The sequence below is a fragment of the Nipponia nippon genome, unplaced genomic scaffold (assembly GCF_047370975.1).
Source record: "Nipponia nippon isolate SJK-2023a ecotype South Korea unplaced genomic scaffold, ASM4737097v1 scaffold_1, whole genome shotgun sequence".
Lineage (NCBI taxonomy): Eukaryota > Metazoa > Chordata > Aves > Pelecaniformes > Threskiornithidae > Nipponia > Nipponia nippon.
This window is the reverse complement of record NW_028262290.1, coordinates 100,130,578-100,157,459: the sequence shown is the minus strand read 5'-3', so window position 1 is coordinate 100,157,459 and position 26,882 is coordinate 100,130,578. Positions and strand designations below refer to the sequence as shown.

Below are 26,882 nucleotides of genomic sequence, written 5' to 3'. Positions count from 1 at the left end.
GGCACCGAGCACAGAGCTGGCTCTGTGCTTTCAGGGGAGCCCCTGAAGCTTAGGATTTACTGCACGTTGGCCAGCCTGGCACGGTATTTAATGCCCTGGCTGCTCCTTGGCTCCTGTTACAGTTCACGAGAATGGGCAGCACTCGAGGTAGACTTGCCAAACTGCAAGTGGTGCTGGTAATCCCTGGGCAGGGGAGGCTGCAGCGCTGGGCTTGGCATCACTGCAGAGGTGAATCCAACCTTTTGTACTTGTCCAAAACCAAGTCAAAAGTCTGATGTCAATGGGCCGTGTTTCTCTTTGTAGTGAAAAAATCCTTCTGAATGTGACCTGGTAGTTACAGGTAACCTTGAGGGTACCAAACATCATCTCCTGGATGCTTGGGTAGTCTAGTGAGGGTATTTACGGAGAGCTTCCAGAAACTCAGGCTTGCTTTTAAAAGTACAGCCTGATGCATAAATTTCTACCATCCTTTACTAATAGTGGGAGTGTTTATGTTAACATGTAGTTTGGATCAGGAGTGTGCTTTGGGAATGAATCTCTTGACTGTCCCCACTTAGCACACTTTGTACACGAAGTGGCCCTGGGAGCATCTACACTGGGTTGCTTTCTGAGACTGTGAGGCTGAAGGATTTGCCCCGGGAGCCTGCAGTGCTTCAGCTGCTGAAGGTCACATAGCCCGCAGCACCAGAGTTCAGCTCCTCTGAAGTGAGACCCTCCAGACAATGAGTCACGTGAGTGTAGGGTCCTCATCCTCACCCGTTTTGCTCTTCAGACCCACTTCTGCTGCACCACAGCGCTTGCTGAGATAGGCATAGTGGAAATCTCTGCCCTCCACTTGGTGGTTTCTTCAGAGCATACCACTGGTCAGGCTTGTTTAGTCACTTCTGACAATGTGGAATCCAGTCCGTTCTGCATGGGGCTCAGCTGGGTCAGCCTGTCCTGCCTCTGCCAACGGCGAGAACTGCACATGGAGAAAAACGGTCAAGGGGAAACCCTTTGGGTGGTCCTTCCCCAGACCGAGGTGGGATTTGATCATTCTCCCTTCTTATGATCTTGATTAGAAATGTTCGTTTTCACCACTTGTTTTTCCTCTGGCTTAAGGCATTTTAAACAGCTTTTCCAAAATCATAGGTGAGCACTGAAGCAAAAATAAAAGCACGAACAATGGTTTCTGACGTAAATGTTGTTTTTAGAACTTTTTGGGGGGATCTACGTACATTATGTTGCATCCTTAATGGAGTTGGGTGGGAAATAATTTTTCTACTGTGTTTTGTGTTTCCCTCATGATAAGAAAATTTCAGGCTTAAAAACCAAAGAAATCTCAATAATGTGAGAAAAAAACCTTCTAAACTAATTTTTGAATCAAATAAATTGAAACATTTACAAATTCCCAAAGAGTTTGTTCTCAATTATTCCTCTAAGTTTTAGTAAAATACCTGAATGAAAAATAATTTTTAAACCAAAATTCAAAATATTAACTACACAGCCTTACCAGCTTGGATTTTTTTTTTTTTTTTTTGAACTGGAAATGGTAGTCATTACTCTGAAAACTATTAAAGAAAGTTAGTCAATCAGTCTATAGCATGACTTGTGATGCTATCTGCTCTTAGACAAAACAAATCGTAATATTAGAACAATTCTTCATTCTTGGTTTCTCTCTTTCTGGATGCTTTGTCCAGGTGGGATTTGAGGACTCTGAACATTTACCTGGTGTTCCTGGGTGACTGGGTGGCTGGATAATAGGAATTTTGCCTGTGTCCTCATGTGACACTGTGCAGCGTAGTGGGTGGGATGCTGTCTGAAATTATGTGAGCTACCCACCTAGATGACTTATGCAAAGGGCAGATAGACCTTAGTGTGTGTATCTGCCTGGTAAGTCCCAGACAAAAATCTGGCAATCCTATGGAATAGCAACTTAAAAAGTTATTGATCGGTGTCAGATTCTATTCTGCAGTTTTCAAGTTCGGTGAGTGTGTCAGGCTGGGGACGTCTGGGAGGGAAAAAGGAGGCATGAAAATACTCCTTTAGATCAGTCTTTTGGATTGCATGCAGAATACGAAAAAGCTAAATAACAATTTCAGGCCAAGAAAGAAACTTCAGCTGCTGGCTGTCATGCACAGGGTGAGCATTTGCTTCTTCTACAGGCCCTGGTCTTGTGACGAAAGCTCTAATTGGACTTGAGCACTTTCTTCGTTTGTGGTTTCTTGTTCAAGTGCAAGTTGGCACTGGTATGCAGATAGGGCAGGAATGGGGAAGGCAAAATGACTAGGCAAAAAACAAGACATTTGAGGACTCCCCGAATAACTTCCATGCTCGTTTTCATGCTCATGTATCAGTTTTATTTTAAACCTTTTTTTTAAAGGACCACTGAGTAGAAAAGATTCAATTATTAACTCTCACACCTAGCTTAAATGACATTATAAACTGGTGAAAAACTGGTGAAAGTAGTTTTTTTCCTGTTATCAGTGCAAGGGAGTGTTAAAAGAGTAGTGCGGTATTGACTTTATCTCATGTGTGCACACACAGAGGGCAGGTTCAAAGCACTGACTCCTACGGTTTGCAGTAAGTATTTACACCAGCAAATTCCAGCTGATAGATCAATGATTTAGCTATTTGAGAGAGAGTTTTAGAATTACTTTGTTCACTCACAAGCGGAGTTTAAGTTGTCTTACATTTGTACTTCTTATGCGGCAGGGTTTCTCAGGATGTTTTGCCAACTATGCTGTATTGAAGGTGAAAAACAAGGGTAGATAAATGGTTTAGAGACAGTGACCGGGAAGTTAAAGGACGTACTTTTTGAGTTAAATCCAGTTTTTGATGGCAGCATTACACATCCACAGTGAGTTGTGGGCACTGTTAGCACCCCCAGCTGTTCCTGCCTTTGTGTGTATGTTTGTGTTCATGCTGATTCTCTTGAGGCAAAAAAATTGTGGTCTGTAGTTGCCACAGCAACAGTAACACTGCACTCAGTGCATGGGTGGGTTTTGCCTATTTTCTACAAGTATGTTGAAAGTGTAGGCACATTGCTGTGGTACGTTGTGAAATATGATAGACTCTTGAGAGAGGAAACATTTGTTTGTTTTTTATTCAGAGACGGTAACTTTAATTTTGTGTTACCTTTATTGCTACTTCTCTGCTAAGGCTCTAGTTCCCAATTGCAAATGTAACATTGCAGAGAGGAAAATGGGCTTAGCACTTTGGAAAAAGAAAGTTTTAGAGCTGTTCTGCTGATGGTAACCAGTAAATAAAATGAGGATTAGAACAAAGAATGGTCCAGGGCAGAGGGAAATGGGTGACATAATTACGTTTCTGTCCCATTGTAGTTGCTCTTGTCAATCAAAAGATGACTATAGTTGTTCTTTGCTATGAAACCAGAATGAAAATACGAACAAGGTAAAAGAGAAAAAATTAGAGGGTAGACTTTTTTTTCTTAAACACACAAAAGCAAAATGAAGGAACTGGATTGTTTGCTTTAGAAGTGCGACTGTTAAGAGGGATCACGGTGAAAGTATACGTGAGCAGCATAAATGAAATAGGTCTAGGACTTCTTCCCTTCTGTCTCCCAGTATTTCTCCATGTGAAGAAAAAATGTGGTAACGTTGGAAGGCTGCAGATTCAACACTGATTAAAATTAAGGTCTTTTTCATGCAGTCCAGAACTGGACTGTGAAACCCATTTCAACAGGAGGATGCTAAGGCCAAGAACTTGGCCAGAGCCAGCGTGGACCTGGATGTTTATATGAAAAACATGAGTACCTAGAGTAAGATACTTAATAACTTAAAGGGGAAAGCTTTTGGAAGTATGTGTTCTTCTGCTGGTGCCTTTCAGGGCCTGTCCCCTCTGCAGGCACTGGTTTCTGGCAGCTCTGCCTCTGGTCTTGCTGATGCTTTTGGGATCCCGAGTCACTGCTGGCAGTCCCAAGTGCGGCTGCTTCTGTTACGGGTGAGTGGTTCTGCTAGAGTCGTCATCCCCTCCCAGGCCTTAACTTGACACTGGATTTATTACTTGAGTTTCTTCACATGGTGATACAGCAGGAAGCAGCAGGTCTCTGTAGGGAAGATCAGCCAACGCCCAAGAGAGGTCACTTCTCCAACATCCCACTTTCAAGCAGCTCAAGCTACAGCTGTCCTTCTGTTGGTTTATACAGAAAGTAACTGGCCCCTTTTATGCTTTGTAATGTATTTCCCTCTTGGTTATCCCCTTACTTGTCTGTTCTGATTTTTAACTGTTGGGGTTTCTTTTTGTCCATATGCTGAGCATGTCGTCTCTGTTCAGTTCATGCTGCATATCTTTAACGCTGTGTTTGCGGGTTTTGTGATCTGCATATTCTCTTTGAAGAGACTACAGCAGCAGGTGTCTGGTGTAGTCTGCCTTCATCCTTTGATAGGGTTCTGACATCCTGATCCGTAGTCTGTTATCTGTTTATCAATCATACATTTTATGTGCGCCATTACCTCAGTTGCCTAACTATCTCAGTCAGGCTTCCTGTTTTTTTGGCCTGGATAGAGTTGAGTCAGGGTTTAAATGATTATTAGGAGAAAATTGATTCTGTATCTGCCTCCTCTTTTCCCCTGATGCTTCAGTTTTTGAGCATAGTCACTAATAAGGGCAACAAACCAGACCAGTTTAGAAGACCCTAAATGGCAGGTGTGCCTCTTTCCTGTGTCTAGGATCGGGTCTTTGCAATTGCTTGGACTATTTCTGCCTATGAGATGGTGGCCTCATTTATTTGCTGGCCGGTGGAACTGCTGGCTTGTGCCCTGGAGAGGCTTTGAGCAGTCAGTGGGGATGCAGGTCCCTGGTCATCCTCTTCCGAGTCTCCTCTCGCTTGTCCTGTATAAAGTACGTGCTGCTCATTGCTCGGGTGCCTTCAGCATCAGGGAAGCTGAAATGCTACCACGCTCTGCACTTTAGTGCTACAGTAACAGTGGGAAAAGTTCCATGTGCATTTTGAGATATCTTAAGTTTGCTAAAAATCAAACCTGAAATGCTTTCTCAAAGTGCTTCTGAGATATACCAGTAACATCTGGCTAAAACCTTGAGAGAGAGAGAGAGAGAGAAATAAATTTTGCAAGCCAGCTGTGCAGGTCATGCAATGCCCTAGTTCTTTTAAAGCATGTTTTTTTAGGCTTTATGTGTAAAGGGCATGTCTGAAAGGGAAGTTATAATTATTTGTGCAACTTAAAGGATTATTGAATTTCTTTTCCCTGGCTATGTTCAAGTTCATAGGGTATTTCAAGAAGAGCTTACTTGGAGTTTCTGGAATTTTGTTGCTGTACTTTGTTTCTTGGACAGCAAGTTGCCTGTCACTGCATAGTAGGAGCATCACTGTAATAATTCTAAAATGGAAGAGCATTCTTTTCTTTTTTTTCCAAACTGTTAAAGGGGAAAAAATGAGACTTATTCCTGTTGCCTAATGATTGCTGTCCTTTGTAAAGGAAAGCAAGTTTCTGCTATTGCTGACTTATAAGCATGGCAAGAATACGCCTGGGGAAAAATATAATACTGTGGTTAAGTAATACAAATGTGGGTGGGTTTTTTTTCCTCCTGATATGACAGTTGTCTTTGGAAAATATCAGCATTTTAACCCAAAGTTCTGCTGTATTGTATGCAAATAAAAGGATGGAACTCTGGTGGGGGATATATAAAGAAGGCAGCATGCTTTTAATGAGACAAGGAAATTAAATCTTTTTTCCTCAAATATAGTATAGTGCAAATAAAATTAATTTATAGCAAAATCCAAGTATCTCTTCCTTTTTTATTGTTTACTTTACATTTCTTTATGCTTATTCACCAACTGACATTTGCTCATGCTGTGTGTTTTCCTGTTAGTTTTTGTTTTGATTTGGTTGCTAAGTTTGAAAACTAGGAAATCTTTTTTTTTTTTTTTCTTTTTTTGGAGGGGATAACCCCTGGAATTCGTTCAGAGCATGACTTTTTGAAAAGGTACTAATGATTTCCAGATATTTTAGTTTAGTGATGGTTGAGGTGTTTGACTCGCACCAAGTTCTGAGTGCTTGTCATCTCCAAGTTACTTGTTTTCAATAGTGTCTGAAGTTGAGCACCTAAAATTAGACATGCTCCAAAGTTCAGCTTCCAGAGATATTTGCTGTACATGTAAGGTGCTTGTAACGCAGGCATAACTAAACAGCTGAGACTACGTTGTCTTCTTGCATGGTTCAAGATCCAAAATAAATGAGCATGAAGTGAGTGTGCTGCAAATTCTGAGCAGAAATAAGGAAGCAAAAGTCAGCCACAACAGGATATTGTCGCTGTACACGTTTTATTGGTGGCTTTTCTTCCTGCCACAGTTCTGAAGGGATTAAAAATAAGACTACAGCCCATATGAATGAAGGTTAGATAAATATATACTAAACAGCATAGGGCAATAATTTTACTTTTAGACTGCAGAACAATAGGGAAGAGCAGTATTTTATGACTGTGAAATCTCATGATTGTGAAAGCAAGTATCTGAAGTTGGCAGATACAGAGGCTTGCTAATTCTACACAGTCACTGTTATAGCAAAGGAATGAAACAAAGATAATTGTGCTTGAATTGAAAAAAGAAAAAAAAAAAACAAAACCAACCCATACATGGCTCTTTGGAAACAGGCTAAAAAAATGAAGAAAAAAAGCTATCTAGAAAATTTGCTTGCCAGCAAAATCAAGGGCCATGGTGGAAACGGGGGACTCTGCAAGCACCTGCAGAATATAAAGTTTTCATTGTTTACAGAAACAAAGAGAGTGAGTTACTAGCTGTTATGTTTGCAAAGAAAATTGCCAAAATATAAACTGAAAATGTGATTTTCCCAGTCAAATAAATGGCTCTGACTAAAGTTTACTATTAAGAAAGGTGGTTCTGCATATATTCCCTCCCCTTGTGCCACGCTTCTTTTTCTTCTCTTGTGAAAAATCTCAATTGGGCATCTGCACAGGTTGAGCTGACTGAAAATTAACTCAAAAAAAAAAAAAAAATCCAAGCAGATTCACTGCAGCTTTTCCCTGGCCCTTACTGATGGCTTCCCAAAATCTTTGTATCCTCTTCTGCCTGTGAGGGGGTTCCATGTTGAAAGGAATATTTTCTGTACCTCTTTTACTAGATTCTGTGGCTCTGCAGTGTTGGAAAGGGTATGGTGGCACCCTGAGATCGGTGCCCCATATTTTGCTAGGTTGGAGCATGGGCAGAAAAACATAGATCTTCACCTCTCCATGTTGATATACCCTGAAGTGATGTTTTTAAGCTCAACTGAAAGCATTTTCTTTGCTGTTCACAAGTGTTTTCCTTCCCTTCTTCTGCAAGTGCTGTTACTGGGTGTTTCAGAGATGCAAAACTGCTTAGAGAAGGAAGAGGGCAGGAGGAACTGAGGTCTGCAGCACCTGCTTGCAGAAGCAGGAAACTGGGTGCATGTGACTACACCCATCGCATAGGAGCACTGTTACCCTAAAACTCTTCAACACATACCTGGCAGTAGATACACTAGTAATTTTTTTTTTTCAGAAGTGCCTCCTGATTGGCGCTCCCCCTGCCCCACTTTATTTCAGGCACTTGAAGTGGGCTTAGTTTATTGCAGAATACCGGCTTCTGGAATATGATACCATTCTGTGATGTCTTTAAGTGATAAACCAAAAAGCGGAGCACCAGGACCTGTGGGTCATTTTTGAAAATTTCATCTCGTACAACTAAATGGAAGTCCAGTTTCACAGTCCAGAGATTTCTTTTTGCTTCTGTTAAAGTTAATGCATGTAATATGGCTACTGTTCGTCTTTGTAAGTCTGCAGAGTACATTTCTACATCTAGAGTCACTCATCTAGATTTTTATAGTAGAAGTACCTGTTTCAGACTTGTGTTTTAGGATTAGATGAATTGCAACCTAGAACTGCCTTTTTTCCCCATTGACAATAAAAGAAATTGAGATGGACTAGCTCAGGTATTGACATCAGTGTTAGGACAGGTAAATTCTACCCCTTCTTCTAGCAAAGTCCTTGCATAAATTTTTAAAGCATGTCCTAATACGCTAATTTTTACAGTGCCCTTGTTTTAAGTTACTATGAACGTGATTGAGCGTTTAAATACAGGATGTTCCAGATTTTCAATGTGTAAGGGCCTAATAAATTCTTATATAATACCATTGCAGTGCTAAAAGGTTTAGTCTTTCATCAAGCCACTTAATTCCAAGGATAATGTGCCTAAATTTAACACAGTGCTGACAGTTTCTACAGTGGGTAAAAAAAGCCCCACTTTCTTTTAGTTTAGAATAACTGGTGGAGTTGGCACTTTTTTTCCCTTACTGATGTTTGTTTCTTTCTGTTGCGTATGCAACTTACTGGGATATCACTGGGATAATGTGAACAAAGCTGCCTTGTTTGTGTTGGTGTGTATTTTTAAAGACCACTGACACATTTTTGCATAGAAAAGGAACTGAAAATAGAATCGCACAGGCATTGCAACAGCAATGATGGGGCATGTTATTTTAGATGTGCCAGTTCCCGTTCTAGTGAAGGTTGCACTTTAAGCCTATTGTTTTATTTTTAAATTGGTGAATATGTGCAGGCGCAAGGCTTTCATCTGGCCTGAAAGTTAAGTGTGTTTCTGAATTGGGACTTTCGAAACATTGCTATAAGGATCCTGCCATTCTTACATTCATGCAACTCCCATTGGTATTCAGTGAATATAATTTACATTGAAGCCACAGAAAAGCATGCCAGTGGGGTGGCTGGGTGTACACACATATGTATGTATTGTCTTCCTTCTTTGCATTTTGGATTAATCGCCTACATACTTGTGTCAGTTACACAGACAAAATGAAAAGGTGCTTGACTTGCTGTGCTGTGTTCTAAGTTTTTAAAAACTAAACCTTTAAATCTAGGGGAAAAAATGCAGATCTATGTTGATGCTACTCTTAGGACTGCTACTTTGAAGTCATTTAGTGAAGAATACAAAAGTAGAAACCAGGCTGAAATCTCCAGAGCAGTTAATGCTTTGAGGCTGGTGAACTCAAGCTGAATCATACTTGATGAAACCTGTCTCAGTCCTGCTTCTTTTTTGTTGCTGACCCACTGTCTGTGGTGGATGAGGTGATGGTGTTGGAGAGCAGGGGCTAGGCAATGCTCTTGAGAGGTTGTGTGCAAATAATTGTTTGGGGTGTGGGAGCACTCATCAGGCCTGAAAAGACCAATTGGGAACAATATCTATTATCCAAGAATTCATTTTGGAGAAAAAGATGGGTAACTGGTGTATTTAACTAATGATTATGAAAACTAAGGATCCAAGCTCCAGTTAGTTGCCTGAGCTTTACAGGTGGCAAAGAAAGGGGGGAAACAGTGCTGTGGTGTCCCTGCCACGGGAGATTCCTAGAGCTCTAGGGACTTTCAGAGGAGGCTTTGCAGGCACTCAAGTCTCTGCTTTGTTGCATTTTACTTTTCTGGAGTTGTTGTTTTCCTTGTTCTGTTCATTTTCACTTCAGCATCTGTCTCCTAACTTTACATATGCTTTAATCGGGTCTTCTGAGTGAACCCTGTGAGAAGAGCTGGAGTGATGGAGTAATGTGATAAGGTCAGCCTGTTCCTTCTGCATCAGTATGAATCTACACATAAGCAAGGAGGGTAGGTGATCCAAGATGCCATCTTTCCTATGCAAAGTACAAGATCCCAGTGACTTCGTACTTCCTGTGGAAGCCTTTGGAAAAGCAAGGCAGGTAATCCTGGTGGTTTGTTTGGTTTTGGTTTCTTTTTCTGTCAAAATTCCCATTTGGATAATGACATTTCACTCCTCTTTTTCGTTTTCTCATTGAAATATCTTCTATACTCTGACCTGCTGGCTGTAGTTCTGCTTTTAGAACTGTCTGCCATGTTATACGATGCGATACTATACCTCCACAGAGGTATGTCAAATTATTCTTTTTAAAGTACTTTTTTTGGGTTAAAGGTACTACCTTTGTGTGCTACCTCACTGCTGAGTAGTCTGAAGAAATGAGGCAGCTCTCCTAACAACCTAAAGGCATTTTGGTTTAAAAAGAACACCTGAATGACTAAAGGCTCCAGCTTCTTTGATTTTACTGCTGCTTCTATCACAGGTAGGCATTAGTGCTGGCTATCTCAGGTACAAGGGAATTTCATCATGCTATGTTTTGGCATTGCTCACTGAGAGAACAGTAATTACTGAGTTACAGGTAGTGGCAGAACATTGCTGCACGTAAATGATCACTACTTAAACATCTGTCCAACATAGGGTTATTACAGTTCAATGTTAAGAGCTGTTGAAAGCAAGCTAAAGCTGTATTTGGATCAGGTCCATACATTAAGTTTATCAGCCATCAAAGGTAAACGTATGGGTGTGTGACTTAGCATTATGATGTAGATTTGACTTCTCAAGCTTACTTTTGACTTAAATGTTTTTCTTTTAAAATTTCTGATGGCAGGGTTTAATCTGCTCTATAGCTATATTTGTGTGTCCTGCTAGTGATTATTCTGCTAGTGGCTTCATAGAGGTAATCCAGAGAGAACATCTGTTTCAATATAGTCTAAATCGTGGAAGGATATTTGACCCTGTAAGTAGGGAAACGGAAGAATTTACCCAGGAAAACAACACAACAGGCCAAAATACTGTCAATTTGGCATATTCTACTTTACCAACTCCATATTCCGCATGCGACAGCAACAAAAAAGCCAGGGCTATGAGAACTTAGTGCTGTTTCTGAAGAGGACAATAATCTTAAATTAGTCATGCATATATGCTTCTCTCTCTCTGTCTCTCCCCCATGAGAGAAATTCTATATTCAAACCTTTGCTTCTTCCCCCTCAATCTTCCACAGGACTCCTACAACTCAAAGTCAGAGAAATGACTTGTTTCAGTATGATACTGGAGATGTGACTTTTCAGTAGTCGTATCAGTATTTCCCCAATGTAAATGAATTTGCCTCCTCTCTGACCCATGCTGTTTGCAATTTGCTGTTTGCTGTTTGCACAGTGCCTGGCTGTAGACACAAAATACAGCATCTTGCAAGTGACAGTCAATTCTAATTTCTTCACAAACGCCTGTTTGTGCTGGCTCTCAGCGCACTGAGTTCTGTGCGAAGCGATACCACTGTGGACAGTAAGGGGAGCTACACAGATGATGTTACACAAATCCTTTTCCTTTGTGGAAGCCTAAGTCAAAATTCTAGCAGTGGGAAACTTCACATGGTTTCTGTGATATCGCCCTCCTTTTTGGGGGTGTTTGTCCCCTCCCTGCGTAGAGTTAAGTCATCTCTGCAGAGAATATTTGTCCTTATGGTTCATAAAAATAGTCTGGAAGATCAAAATATTTTGAAAAATTTCAGTATCAGATATCTTTGAGATGATCTGATTAAAGAATATTCCATCTCTCATTCTTAACACACCCATTTTAAATATCACAATTTGGATGTTACGAAATGATATCATAACAGCAGGTCTATTTTTCAACATCAAAGTAGAAATGTCTCCAGCAAAGTGAACTTAAACATGGTGTTTGCCAGGTGTCTTTGGTTATATGTGCAAAATAATCTTTTCAACAGTGAAAACAAGCTATTGCACTTCTGTAGTTCTTGCTATATTTTTTCCAAGAAAGACACGATCCTGGACAATGAGGCTCATCTCTGGCAAAGGGGAATGCTTTATTATGGCATCCCCTTTCCAAAATACTACCCAAGCACTGTTGGACTCCAGAGACAGTGGTTTGACTTGAGAAGGAGTTGCTGTTGCTGTCAGTAGTTTCTACTAACATGGTTCCTTATGCTTTTCCAAATACTGGAAACAGCTGTTTGGTGATCTGTGGTAAGTTAGTGAACAGAGGAGAAATTCTAATTTACCAGATAAAAACCTTGTAGCACCCTCCCAAACTAATGCTCAGTAGCTCATTAGCAGATAGCAGCAAATACAGAGTATCTTGACCATGGGCTACAACTTCATCTTTATACTGAGCCACCATGGGAGGCCTCTGTTCATACGCTTTCTTGTTCAGCAGATGAAATGCAGATTTAAAGCCTTATTCTCTCATTTGGCTGGTAAGCACAAGGCCTGGACTAAAAGTAGAGGTATCTTCTGCGATATCTATAATCTGAGGACAGTCTGCATCATCTGCTGCACGTTGAGTGGGCATGGACCTGGATGCTAGCTGGGAATACGCTGGCAGCCTGGCTGTGCCATAACACACTTGTGCCTCTGTCTGTGAACATGTATGAATGTGCAACATGCCTGTTTTTTTGTCCAAAGGTTGTGTGTTGTGGGGGACACCTTGTCATCCAAGAAGTGACAAGTTAGCAGTGTGATTTCTCATAGTGATTTTCATAGCGAATGAATTATAGCATTAATAGGAATTTTGCTTACAGAGGACTGTCCGGTTTGGGTAATGGACTTATTGCCATTTGGAGTTCGGAGAGAACTGTGTGGTCAATTTGTTATATCCTCCTAGATTTTTGGAAAGTGAGATCAGTTCTTCTGGGAGGAAAAAAGTAGTAAAGTAAAAGGAAAGTATTTTTGTGGTGAAAACAGAATGCAGGATTTTTCTTCCTGATACTTAACTATAAGGAAAATGTTAAAAACACTAAAATAACAGGCTACGTGCTTAATCTTACTTATTATCTCTTCCTAGAGTGTGATCTAGTAACCCTCAAATGTCTATTACCACTTCTTTAAATAGGGGGTTTTGCAGATGCAAGGCTTGTGGGATGAGGGGAATTGAAATTTCCTGAAGTGGGTGATTAGTAGCCTACCCTGAACTACGGTGAGTGGTGACCAAGACTATTTGTGATGATTTGGTGGAAATGTTTAAAGCCAGGCTTTGCCTCCTCTTGTGTTTTCTGTTTCCCATCTCAAGAACTTCTAGCTAGGAAAAGAAAAAGTGCTTTCCATTTTCTCCTGGTAAGATTTTTGTGGTTTTTTTCAGTCATTTTCCAGTGCACCAAACAACACATTTACCTGTCTCCTTTTGGAAATGCACTATGGCTCCATGACTTTCCTGTTAGAGGAATTTGACAAATTGCTACTTTTTTTTTTTTTTTTTTTTTTAAACCTCCACCATGGAGCTAGTTTGCCCCCAGAACAAAAGGTGATAATTGTCCCCACTCAGTCACTCAGTGTTAACAGCAATAGTCTCGTGTCCTCCAAATGCTGAGATTTTGAGAGACGCTTATTTAATGCCAGGTATTTGGAACTTTTATTTTGTGACTTGCCAAATGGTCATTGCCCTTAAAAGTGCCCACCTGCAGATGGTTAATGGGACCCAATAAAAGATAGGGCAAAAAGTTTTATGGTTTTCCTCTGAGAATGGTTAGCAAGTTGAAGGAAAGACTTTCCCGTATAATGTGCCCTGCCTGTTGGAGATAACTGAAAAGGTGACTCCAGATCCCTAGGAGTTTGTTTCCCCTTCCTACAGTACCTGTCCAACATTTGCCAAGTTGGTTTCACCCTATTAAAAATAGGAGAAGGTGCAAAGGCTTGAGGCAAGTGGAACTAACCTTTTATGTACTTTGAGGGCTTTGATTTTAGCATAGCAGTATAGGAAGATCTTGAAACCATTATGTTTGGTTATTCTTGTGTCAACATCATAGGTGCTTGATCGGTTGGTTTGACCTGATTGCTAGCTATGTATAAAACTCACTTTTGCAGTCTAAACATCACTTTGAGTTATTGCTACTACAGAATTTGAATGGTTAAAGGGAGGAACTACAGTTTATTTTTTTTCTCGTTGTTCATATCTGGTGTTTACACGCTCTGGATCCATTTGCCCTTTTAAAGTTGAGACTACTAGATATTAAAGAATTCCTTAACCAGACAACAATAACCATCAACCCAGTTGGGCTGGAGCTGTTCCAGATTTTCTCTCTCTCCAAAAGTGCAGATATCTTGTTTCTGCATTGCAAGGCTGTCTTCAGCTGGCTGTGACTCAGATACAAGTCTTCCAGATGTCAGTGCAGGATACTGTGATGAGACTGCCTTTCTGTCTTCCAATGTTTAATCATGGAAAATGAAAGGAAGATAGTATCTTGTTTTGGCAACATATCACGTGCTCTGATTCCTAATTCTATTACATCTTACTTGCTAGAGCCCGGAAGAAAATGACTGTAAAAAGCAAAGGTGTTTCTTTTCTATTAGACGAGCAAAGTTGAAACCAGATGTGAAAAAAATTTGATGGCAACACTGCACGGATGTGATTAACTAAACACATGGGTTAAATGACTTATAATCGTGGGTTGGAATGAGAAGGGTTAATTCTCATATAATTTGTTTTCTATTTCCGTGTTATTTTTGTGTGGACACCATTCATCAATGTTCAGAAACCCTCAATTTACTGTTTACAAAGTGTTTTTAGCAACAGTGGAAATAACCAAATGGGAATAATATGAACCCTTTCCTCTTTGGGAAGGGAAAGGGAGGAAAGTGTGACTGTTACTTCACTTGTGATGCAGTGCAACATTTCTTAAAATCTTAGGGATCTGTTTACTTAGGTACCTTAAATATGCAGAGTGAAGAATAAAATTAATGGTAAATGGAATGCAGTAAAGTCACTGTCAGATGAACTGTCAGTCTTCGTGTGTATGCATGTGAACGCTGCATGTGTTTAAAATGTTACATATAAATAACTAAATAGAGGTGGTAGTGATATGAAAAGCTATCATATCCCTCTATTACTCTGTGGAGAACAGACCAGATCTGATCTGGTACCAAGTTAGTGCTCGCTTTTAAATACAGAGTTCAGCCTGCTAGGCAGAACGAATTTTTCAGCACTTGGAAAGGAAAGGAGCTCCCCAGTTTTACTGGTGTCTTGACTTTTGTCTTACATTCCCCAAACCCAAGAAACAAACAACTTCCCTCCCTCTCTTTGGGAGGGTCATAGTTAAGACCTTTGGGACAGGTGAAGACAGGTTAGTTAAGACCTTTGGGACAGGTTAAGAAAATATTTGTCCTGGTTTATCCATACTTTCAGTTTGGCTCAGGTAAGCTCAGAATGGATTGATCTGCGGAAGTATTCTGCAATTGCTTAGCACCTCTAAAAGTCAGTCTTGCAGTAAACTATGGGCTAGACCTTGCAGTGAGCTCTGCACAGCTAAGTTTGATCTTCAGACTGAACCCCATAGAAATCAGAGGTTGTCTTGGTGCATTCAGATTCCAAGTGCAGGCTTATAGGTGGACAGATAGAAGAAGTATTCTCCAGTACTATTCCACAATGGCTTTGTCCAACAGGTACCAAATACCTCATGGATGGCAGAAAGGTTTTGTCAGGAATTCTTGTATTTACCTGGATTTCTTGTTCATTGGTATCCCTCTCCCAACTCCACTGTTGATGAATCCTTTTAAACCGATCATGATGTTTGTAATGTGTATGTGTTACTGTAAATACACACAAAAAAACCTTAGAAGCCTTAATGGTAGACAAAAAAAACCAAATGAAGCATGTTGTGTTTAGGGGCAGTGCTGTCTGTCAGAAAAACATGGCCATGGGGGAAAGGAAACTGGAAAGCTGCCGAAGAGCTAGGGTGGCTGCAGTTCAGAAGGGAGGGCAAAGGTATGGATGTTCTCAGCCAGTGAGCAAAGATCTTCTCTTTCTGCATTTCAGACTGCATTTTTTCTGTATCTGGGAGTCGATCTCCCAAGCAATGCATTGGGTGCAGCCTTCTCACTTCCCTTATGCTGTTGCAGTAGGTCACAAAATGTTCAAATGACACTCGGGAATCCTGATGTGTGTTTGTGCCTCTTCAACACCATCACTGTCATTTACAGATCCTGAAACGTAAGGTTAATCTTTCGGTTTTTGAATCATGTCTGTAACTTTTAATGGTGTGTTGTAGCCATTCCTCTGCAAGGTATTTTCTAGGTTAATTTGGTACAAAAAGGGTAAATGAAAACTAGTATTCTGAGATGATTGCTTGCTGAGTACATTGGATCTGTGGTGTTTGGCTGCTCTACAGACACAACCCTTATAAATTGAAAGCCGATTGAAATGTAAGGCTAGTGTGTATTTTTGCTTTTATCCTGGTACAAGGGTTTACCCCGACTCCTGCAAAAGCAGCTCAGAGAAGAAACTGTCTTGGCTAATTTCCACAACAAAAGCAAGATGTGATAGTGGCATGGCTGGTGTACCCGTGCTGACTTTAATTCAAGTAGCGCAGGTAACACATGCTCAGAAGAATTGATTGTGTAGGCGAGCAACAGCATGTATATGCAAGGCTGTTGTGCTGTCGTATACTGTATGTTAGCTTGTGATGAAGTCTCTGCTGCTTGCTTTTTGCTGCTGCTGTCGTTACCTGCCTTAGCTATGTAAATGCTGTTATGAGTGTGTCTGCCATGGGATCTCGCACTTTCATTTTGCTGTGTGTGTGAACCTCTGAAGTCGCAGCATTTTTAACATCTCGGACTGAACATACAAGAACTGGATGAAAGTAAAAAGCAAACATTTGCTTATCTTGATGGTTTTCACTGGTGTGAAGCTTCCATGAGTAATGCTGCACGGAAGGGGTTATTGTCTTTTAAACAATCAGCCACATCAGGTTTCTTGGAGTCTCTGCACTTTCCTTCTTTATACTGAATTGGAGGGGCTCTGCATGCCACAGGGTTGAGCTCCAGTGGATGTACTAGTATGACCCTAAATGGGAGCAGGCTGAGATGGGATTAAGGTTCACTGAATTGTAATTGATGAATTGGCATCCATCAGTCTTGGAAACTTGCTTAGAAAGGATGCAATCAGAGCAGCCCTGTAGGGGATGTCCTCTCTTCAGCCCTTACTGCAGTACCTCTGGCTGTGGAAGGAGCGGAGGTGGGGAGTTAGTGTTTTGAGTGTGACTGTATTGTAATAGACCAGACGAGAGCTTGGGAATTGTACTACAGCGTCTGGGTTTTGTGAGACCGGTGCAATTTTTTTCTTGCACTTTTAAAATCTTGCACGGAAACTAAGAATTGTCTTATTTAAATAAAGCGTAAAGTATTGTCATAACAAGACATTGCTAATTACTTGCTTTTGGGTATAGTTCTATGATACCGTCTGTTATAAATGCTGATTGCTTATGTGAACAAGAAATAGATAGATAAGTGTCTCTTCTCCAAAGAACTAAAATTCAGCATATCTAAGTATTTAAATTATTGCATTATTCTATTGCATGGCTGCCTGCATCACTGAAATAAAGGAACTACAGTAATGTAGCCAACAAACCTATAGTAAAATCATTTGATTGAACAGCACCATGTTGGATCTAGTCCACCAGAATAAAAGCAGTTTGGGGCTGTAGTGTCTTGTTAAACACAGTGTAAATGTTTTTGACAAGAAGCCTTGTTGAATCCAGCCGCCTCTGGACAGCCAGGATGTCAGAGCATTTCCAAGTGAGATATATCATCCTGTCCTGGACTGATAGCTTTGGATAATCCTCTAATCCAAGTGATTGCTTAAATGTTGCAGCCTATTTAGTTTTGCTCAGTCAAGGATGACTTGATGCTGGAGAGCTCAGGGTGGATTTTCTTTTTTTTTTTTTTTTTTTTTTTATTAAAAAAAAGGACTGCAGCTGAATAAATGAATTTAACTCCAGCTGTCTAGGGTCCAGGCTGGACTTATGGATGTTGTATCCTAGTGGTGTATTGGTCTGTTAGAGACAGCTCCTGAGCTCTGTTGTTCCTCTGACTTCTGGGATTTTTGCTGAGCCTGTCAAAGAGGTGACTTGAAGAAGGCAGCTTGTTGTTGATTCTCCTCTGAGGGCACTGAAGCTTTTGCTTGTCCTTGTGTCTGACAGGAGTAGCCTCTAGTCATGGCCTACTTGCCCTCCTCATATACCTGTCTTGTGCTCCCACTGCCATCGCTACCTCCTTCCAACGGGGCCAGACTGCTTCCCATGCTCTAGAGAGACATGCAGTAGCCAAAGAACAATTGTGGAGAGTTTTCCTTTAGCTGTCTGTGTGATGGTAGAGCAAAGTTGTTTTCTTTGCACTGTTGAACTGCAAAAAAACTGCTAAGTTGAAAGGCCTGCTTGGAGGACGCTGTGGAGTAGAGGATTTCAACTAACTAAGAAGGCTGTCCAGTTACTGCTTGTGAAACACTATCACATCAGGATTGTTGATTTTGCCCTTGTTTGGGGGTTTGTGGAGAAAGTCAGGCACCGGGGCAATGCTTCAGAGTCCCAGCCTGCTGCTTGGCCTCTGCCTCCCACCAGAAGGACAGAGAGGGGGGGTGACATCCCCTGCACCCGGGCTGGGCTGGTGTGCCTGTGCTGCTGGCAGCGCAGCAGAGCCCTGCCCTGGGGAGAGCGAGAACGGCCCAGAGCCCGCCTGTACCTTGGACAGCTGGAGCCTGCTCTTCCTCCTGTCTGAGTTTTTGGGTGGCTATATGCTTGTTTAATCCCTTCTTTGCTGGCTAAGGAAAGTTACCGCTTGGGCTCGCAAGTGAGAATGCTAAGAAACAAAAGATTCATTGATCTCACTTTTCCCTGCCTTTTCCTGGCTTCACTCTTTATTGTTCTGAGAATGGAGAGACTCCTTCGCCCCTCCTCCAAGAATCACAACCATTTTTTGTTTTGTTTGTCTTTTACAGATCAATTTTGTAGCCTGTCAGCTGTTTGCACTTTTGGCTGCGTTTTGGTTTCGTATTTACTTGGGTCCCAGTCATGCCAGCTCTGCTGTTCGCCATGCATTTGCCACCCTCTTTGGAATATACTTTGCTGTCTTCTGCTTTGGGTGGTGAGTATTTAGTCACCATGTAGACAAGGCTTGGGTAAAAATATTTTTAAACTTCATGTCAGCTTTTCTGGATTACATCTTTTTAGTCTTAAGGCACTTCCTATGTTGTCCTAAAAAAAAAAAAAAAGAATTCCTAACCAGCATAACGATCCCAAACCCTCAAAGTAAAAGTAAAATGAGCCATGAAAGTATTTATAAGTGAAGTATTTAATCTGTGATGTTTGTTCTGGAAGTTAAAGCCACACCAGTCTGCTGTGAAGATACCTCTTTTGGAAAAAATGCATCTAGTTTGAGTGTGCACTTTGAGCTAGGCTGCTCTTTCTCTGAATGAAACACATTGACAATATCTTGTCAATAAGTATTGATCTATGTAGGATATGCAGGCTATATAGATGTCATTGTGATAATCCGTGTTTACTAATACCCTGATTTGACATTACATTTATGTCATTTGCATGGAAAAATATTCCCTTGCTCTGAACTGCCAGCCCTTCCAGGTCACATAGAAATTATCTAAATACTCGCTTTGTTGTCTTCAAGGTATTCCATTCATCTTTTTGTCCTGGTGATGATGAACTATGGTATTATGAATATGGCGAGTATTCCCAACATCCACAGGTGAGCTGATGTGGCTGCAAGTCTGGAGCTGCCTCTCTGACAACTTCTCTCCTTTCATAGAGAAGCATGAGGATTTTCTAGGACCACCTCCTCTTCTTTCCTGCTTTTCTTTCCCAGTTACTTGCAGGAGCTTTGTTCGTTCAGTTACAGAAGCAGCTGTAATCTCAATTTGTGGTTTTTGCATTGATATATTGCATTTCTGTATGAAATTGCAGGCCTCAAAAGTTCAGTTTTGTAGGCTTAATAATTTATGCCCAAACCTCTGGTTTCTTAAACATAATGAAGTCATATTCTCCTTGGTCTTGTATCCTTGAGGATGGCTTTTGATAATTCTTTTTAATGTGTTTTCCCCCTTGCTGTTTGGCCTTTAGGTATTTTCCACTTATTCTTGAGTTAGAGAGTTCAAATAAGGTTGCTGTGGCAGCTTAACTCAGTGATCTATGAAATTAAGTCTTGCATTTGGTACTGGGCTTTGAGCTTGAAAAAGTAGAAAGTACCAGAAATGTCATTGCTTTGAAGCAGAAGCTTATGGCATCATCATGAGAAGTTCTCGACCATGGGATCTTTCTTTTCCCTATACAAATGTCTTGGAGGAAGGAAGACACCTAAGACTCCTAAAGTGCTTTATCAAGCAAGTGCCTTCCTGGCAAAAAGACAAAAAGCGCTTTCATATGAAAATGAAAGCTACGTGGTAGTTATATCTGCTTCTTTCACTGAATAAGGTGACGTTCATGTGGAAGAACTTCTCTGCTCAGTCACTGAGCATTCTTGTGTGTGTGCCATACTCTCCATTAGAGTTCATCACGTGGGAATTTTTAAAACTGTTTAGGTTGAGTCGTTTGCTTCCCATCCATCTGCACAAACAGGAATTTTTATTTGTAAGACTGCTATTTTATAGCAGGCTAGAAGGATGAGCTGGTAGTTTTTTCCACTTTACCTTTGTGTTGGCCTCCCTAAGAACATGTGGTTAATACTGTGGTTTGGTTTGGGGGTGTTACAGATGATTTCTGTCTCTACACTGTGTGGCTGTTCTATAGCTGTTGCTGAATGCCCACATCCACATCAGTCTGGGATGGGGAATGGAAACCCTTTGTCTTCAGGGCCAGGGCTGTCTGAGGAACTGATGCTCAGATAATCATCTCCCCTTCTTCTTTATCTCTTCCTGAGGTTGCCCTTCTCCAATATCCCAGTGGCAACCATGACTTATGATTTCTCTAGGATTGTTTAGAAATGTGAACCGTAAACAACAGGCCTGTCTGTATCAGTCACTAGCATTTTGCACCAGCAAGATAGGTATTAATCAAGGAGGTTTTTGTCCACCCCCTCACAGAGTGCAAAGCCCAGAAGTCCAGAGGTAATTAAAAAAAAAAGTAATTGGACAAGGTTTATGAAAGAAATGCCATCTAGAGACCAGAAGGAAAAGGTGCTAAAAACGTGTATAACTTGTCTCCTGGTCATTGTCCCTGCCCATCACTTGGGGGAAATGCAGGAGTTACTGATTGTAGATCAGAGGAACCAAGTCTACAGAGGGAATCATCTAGTACTTACTTATGTCTTCCTAGACAAGTTGAGGTGATGGTAGGGAAACGGGCACACTTTCAACAGGAAGCCCTCTTACTGTTTAGCCAATTACTTGCAATGGGAAAAATAGCTGTATACTGCAACAGAAATTAAGCTGGTTCATATAATGTCGCCCACTGCTGCGAGATAGTCATGTGTTGATTTGAGTCAATGTGAAATAGCAATCCAACATGCTGAAAAACCTTAGGAACACTGGAAGGATTGGGTTGGACTTTTCTACTGTATTCCACTTGCCATAGCAGTGTGACTCAAAGTACATCCACATTATTAATTTTGGCAAAATGACAGTTTGTTCAAGCTGCTTGAGAATAAGCTTGAAAAATGCCAGTTCAAGGGCTGGACGTGTCCATACAGAGGGCCTGTAAGAGCACTGGATCCTTCATAGTGGGGCTCCAAGACTTGTTTTTTTTACCCCCCCAAAATGCAAGTGGAAGAGAACAAATGAAATAAAGAAACTACATAGTTTAACCTGCATGCTCCTTTCCCTGGTTATTTTCTGCTAGCTTGCTCTCTGGTGAGGCTGCCAGCCTTCAAGGCCTATAAATGGACAAACTAATCCAGCATCAGAAATGCTCCCAGCTGCAGCAGCAATTCAGTATATCTCTCCCTGTTTGCCCCCCTTTCAATATAGGTGCTTTACACTTAAGCATTGAGGCTTATTTTAGATGCTTCATCCCATCTATCACAGTTACATGTCTGAGCTGGGTGACTCGCCTTTGGAGGGATGCTTGCCGTTCTCAGTTGATGAGAGGGAGCCCAGGGATCTCGTTGAGGCTGGACTGGATGCCTGACTGAGATAGAATAAGTTAAATTCTGCCCTGAATCTCCTGAAGAAGCTGTCATGTCCCCTCAGCCTGCCTTTCATCCAGCTGTTTGCTGTGGGCCACGTGACCTGCAGGTTGCCTTGCGATCCATCACTGTCATTCACACTGCAGTTTATTAGTCCCCAGGGAGGAAAAACTCATTTCTTTTAAAGCCAGCCATGATTCAACAAAGGTCTGGCTCATTTTCAGTCGTCTGGTGACTGTTCCTCTTGTTCGATTTCACCTTTAGATCCCCACCATGATCAATCCTCCCATGGGTCTGGGGGGACCCCGCTTGGCAGTGTGTGCTACCAGCCTGCCTGCCCTCCCGTGGCTCAGCTCTGCTGGGTGTGCAGGATGTGCAGTCGCATTCCTGTGGAGGTCTTTGCATCTTCTCCTCCACGTGGCTATCTTCTCTCGATGCAGGGGACACCAGTAGACCTGGTCCTGGCCTGTCCATGTGATGCAAGCCTTTCATTGTGGTGTCCCAGCTCTCTGTTGCACTGTCTAGTTTGCTTCATTTGTCAGTCTTGTTTCCAAATATCCGACTGCTTCTTACCTCCCCAGTATCCTCTTTCTTGCTTGGGTAACTACAGGGAGAAGTTAGTTGTAGGAAAGGCTGCATCCACCCCACCTAAATGCTGCAACGCCTCCAGTCCTCAGACCATTCATCTCTTAAGATAGAAAGAGTCATGCTGCTGTCCTGCCTAACATAATTTTGTGATCATCATCTTGAAAAACAAAGAGTGAATTTGTCAAGCTGCACTTAAGGAATGCTTCTTCTGGAAAGTGGTATCTTTCAGCATTTAGAGCTGAAAAGATTAGGCTATGTGTAATTATCTGCCTTTATACAAAATCAAAAGAGACAAAATATCTTAAACTTGAACTATTTTAGTTTCTGGTAGATCTGAGGAAGAGTTGTACATGTAAATAAAGAACATTTACAGATAAAAAAGGCAATGGATAACTTCAGCAGCCCACATGCAGTATCATCTGGTTTCAAATACTTGAGTCAGACAGAAATTTCAAAATAATATGTGAGGGTGGGAACTCTGAAATTGAAATTCCCGGCTTGAAGTGATGCTGTTTCTTCTTTTCTTTTTTCTCACCCCCCAGTGTGAGGAGGCACCTCTGTAATGTTTCAGCTGGGTATACAAAACCATCAGTCCCCTTTGAAAATTTCTGCCAGATCTTGTAACATAGCTTCAGACTTGTTAACAACCTAATTTGCAAAAATCAAACTCCACTGCTAAACAAGCCCAAACCCAATTTGAGTGATTATAATTCTTGTTGATACTTGTGTTGGTAACTATGTGTTCTGTATGTTATGTTTTTAGGTACTCCTTTGTCGTAGCTATGGGATACCTCACGTTGTGCCACATAAGCCGAATATACATATTTCATTATGGCATTCTCACTACAGATTTTTCCGGGTGAGTGAGTCTGCAAGCTGGGTCCTGTGTCAATTAGTATTAGTTAAATTTTAGTACATTTTAAGAATAATTTTTATGTTATCTGGGGAGCGCCTGCAACTTCGTTTCCCTTAAGCTTTTTCTAAGACTTTTTTTTTTAAGGCAGGAATAAACACTGTGTGATTTTTTGCTTTGACTCATTGTTTCTGCTGTTTTCTTGCTAGACACTATCTAGTTAGGAAGGTAGAGACTTCCACCTAGAGCAACCTGTGAGGATAAGTCTGCAGAGTCACTTGCTGGAGCTGGAGGACCGCTTATAGCTCTGGCAAGCAGCAAGGCTGGTGCTCTGGTCCTTGGTGGTCTGCCCTGAAAGGTGGGGTGGGCCGCTCTCCTCCCACCTTCCTAGGCACAGCCGTCGGCTCCGAGTCATCCTTTCCCCCGTTCAGATTTATCCTGATAAATAACTGGGAATGTGTTTTTCCCCCCCCCACCCCAGGCACTCCAGCAGGCAGGAGGGGAGGACTTGGGCCGGGGGTGAGTGGCTGGGGGAGCTGGGAGGTGGGTGGGTGGCTGGGTAACCTGGGCAGAGAGACACAAGATCAACTTTCACTCTCAGTGCTGGTCTTACGGGTTCTCTCACAGGGGCAAGTTGTGGCTGCTGTTTAAATAGCACAACTTTTTATATGCCATGCATTTCTGTGGAACGGTGTTTTTCATATACACTGTAGACTCTATTTGATTTCACTGAAGCAGTAGAGGATGCTTTGCAAAAATACAGACAGCTAACTGTATATATGTTGTTTATGAGAGGAAAGTATACTTTTGCATGACTTAAAAACAGGGTGCTAATCCGTATTCCACTTGTTTAATTGAATGTCTTGAATACAGAGTAATTAGTAACATACTATGAAAAACCTCTGTAAACTGGCACAGTAAGTTACAGGTGCCTCTTCCAAGCTTCTGTCTTCTTATAGACAACGAGTTTTTTGCTGTCTCTGTGCATGTGTCTCTGTGTGAGGTGGTGGTTGGTTGAGGCATTTAATTAAATTGTGGGGGCAAAGTTCTTCTGAGACTTTTGAGTTTTTTATTAGAGGAGCGGGCAGAAATGGGAACTCATACATTTAGAGAAATTTAGTTGATAATTTTTTCTGCAGTTCTTTTAATACACAAAAGCATGTCCTGAAAGAGCATGTCCTGAAAGAGTATGACATACCAAGAAGCGTATAAATGGGATTGGAATGCTATAGCTCTGTGTGTGTATGAGACGGAGACAGCGAGAGAAATATGAAAGAGCATGCTTTTCTGAATAGTGCGTTCAGAAATGCGCTGTGAGAGGTATTAGCTGTCTCCCTGAAGACAGTTAATAAAGATCCAGCTGAGACTGGGGGTGGAAGAAGAGGAACGGTGGTTGTTTATATTATAGACTAGGTAGCATTTTCTGGTCTCTTGATGAAAAGGGAGCTACTCTTATCTAATGATGAGCTTGAGGATAATAATGGTACTGAAAGAATAATACCTGAACTTGCTCTGTTATTTGATTTTGTCCTGATGCTTCAGAACATAAACCAATTCTTAAACTTCAGCCAAACATAAAACTGCCAAGTAGTAATCAACTGGAAAATATAGTATGGATATGAACTGCATCTTCATGGTATATTTTAAAAACTAAAGACTAAAAAAAAAAATTGTAGCGATATTAATAAAAATTTGCAATCCAAAGTGCTCAAACCCTAGTCAGCCTCATAAATCTGTCTTAAAACCTGTTTTCCTCAGCTGTAAATAATATGTGCCCACTGAGGCTTTATGCACATACCTAAACAGATGCGATGACCTAGAGAGACAAAATATACTCCCTGACCACAGTTTTACCATGTCTGAGCAGCAACTGAACCTCCTCTTGCTCTTTCTGCCATGTTTGATGGTTCCACATCTATTGCATGTGGTAATAGGGAAGCATTCAAACAGGCTCCTGGCTGGAAGGATGGCCTTAAAGTTGTCCCTCAGGACTCCAGAAACAACCAAGACAGAATCCATGGAGCGATGCCCATCTCCTTCCAGCCTCCCACCCTTTTGGGTGAACGTGGCTGGGGATATACACTGAGAAGGCAAAACACTGGATTTAAGGCAGTCTTTAAGAGGGAACAAAAAGCCTGTCATCTGCTGACTTGTACTTGAGGTGTCAGTATTCCGTAAGTCTCTGGTGATATCTGATTGCAAGGAGGAAGTTTTAACGCACATCAAACAGGCACGTAGCCAGTTCTAGTGCCATTAGCTTTCCAATGGCGGTTCCCTAAGGTAACGAGCTAGGTGTTAAATGAGTGTTTCCCAACGTTGCTGCTGGAAGCTGGCATACCTTGTTTGTTTTCTTGACCTGCTTTGTGCGCTTAACAGTTTGCATGCATAACCTTTTTGATGTGTGCTTGCAAATATATTTTTTTGGTTCTTTAGTAATAGTTGGTCGTGCTATTTGTTTGGAGTCCCCCTATTTTGAGAACACAGCTTGTAAAATGCAGGTAGAGATGGCCGGAGAACAAGGTCACTTTTGAGTCATGTCTTAAGTAAACTGGAAAATGGAAAATCAAACTGTGACTCACTGCTTCAAGGTTAAGCAGTAAGGAAGGTTTTTCTTTGCTGATGACTAGTTAATTCTTCTAACTCATGCAAAGAGTAGGTTTGGTCACTGACTCCCACTCAAAACTGTACTCAGGCTGCTTGCAGCAATTTCTTGATTTAAGTGTTTCATGTATTGCATGGTACTTAGGTGAAAAGTCCATTTTTTTAAACTATGTGCCAGGTTTTAATGAAAAACAGTTCCAATTTGTTGTTTAATTTTAATTACTTTTTGAAAAAATTATATATATTTTATCAAAGTTCTTTATATTATTTCACAAAAATGCGGTGACATAATTTACTTTTCTCCTGACTACTTTCTCAGAGAAAACTATTCATTTTTGAGCACTAATTGTAAAATAACTGAATGCTGTGCTTCCCCCTTGATTCAAACCAGTCTTTGAGAGAAACATGCATATTTTATTTTGCTTGGTTTGCCATGGCATTTATACATTGTATAGGAATACTAAATCCTAACTCTTTCTCTTTTTTTCTCTCTTATTTCTTCTTCTTTATGCTAAGAGGATTATGCTGGTAAGTTGCCTGGTTTCTATACAACTTTATAAAAATGGTAATACTAACATACAGTTTGTTGGTTTTGGTTTTTGTGGTTTTTTTTTTTTTTTTCTTTGTATCACAGTCTCAGACCGAGTATAGTAATATTACGGCTTTAGGGAGAAATTAGTTTAAAATAAATCAAGGGATCTTGATTGGGATTTTTTGGAAACCAGTAATAGATATGGTTTCAATCTAGCAAGCTACATGAACAAATGCCATATGCATATGATCATCTGGACAGAATTCAGAGGAGCTTCTCATCCATACGAAGTTGTATCTGCTTTAATCCTTTGCTTGATTAAGACCATAGAGCTTTTTGGTTCCCTCTTTGAATTCCTACAGTGTCTGAGCAAAATTTCCTAATATTGCAGCTCATTCAGTGAATATCAGGGAATGATTGTGCATATGTGAGTTTCTTGGTGCCATTCCTTACAGAAAAGAAAGTCAGTTTGTGAAAATCACCGCACACACTGGCATTGCTTTCAGTCTTCTGTTGGTTTTAAAGAGACCAGAGCTGAACCATCAGGGAGACTCGAGCAGTTTTCCTCCCTACAGATGTCAAATCTGTACCTCTTACATGAGTGTTTTGGTGGACATCACTCTCCAGAGGAAATGGACATCTTTA

At 41.0% G+C, this 26,882-nt stretch overlaps 1 protein-coding gene across 4 annotated transcripts in view; it reads left to right on the top strand.

Annotated features, from left to right (window-relative positions):
• The window catches only part of MBOAT1 (membrane bound glycerophospholipid O-acyltransferase 1), a 58,957-nt gene that overhangs the window by 5,840 nt on the left and 26,235 nt on the right, over positions 1–26,882 (top strand). For 3 of the 4 annotated variants that reach the window (XM_009475498.2, XM_087764702.1, XM_087764691.1), the window contains exons 2-4: positions 18,530–18,675; positions 19,216–19,293; positions 23,015–23,110. In XM_009475498.2, coding sequence (XP_009473773.2) covers positions 18,530–18,675; positions 19,216–19,293; positions 23,015–23,110 — 320 coding nt within the window. The remainder of the gene's footprint in view (positions 1–18,529; positions 18,676–19,215; positions 19,294–23,014; positions 23,111–26,882) is intronic. The other variant, XM_087764683.1, reaches the window with a different exon arrangement.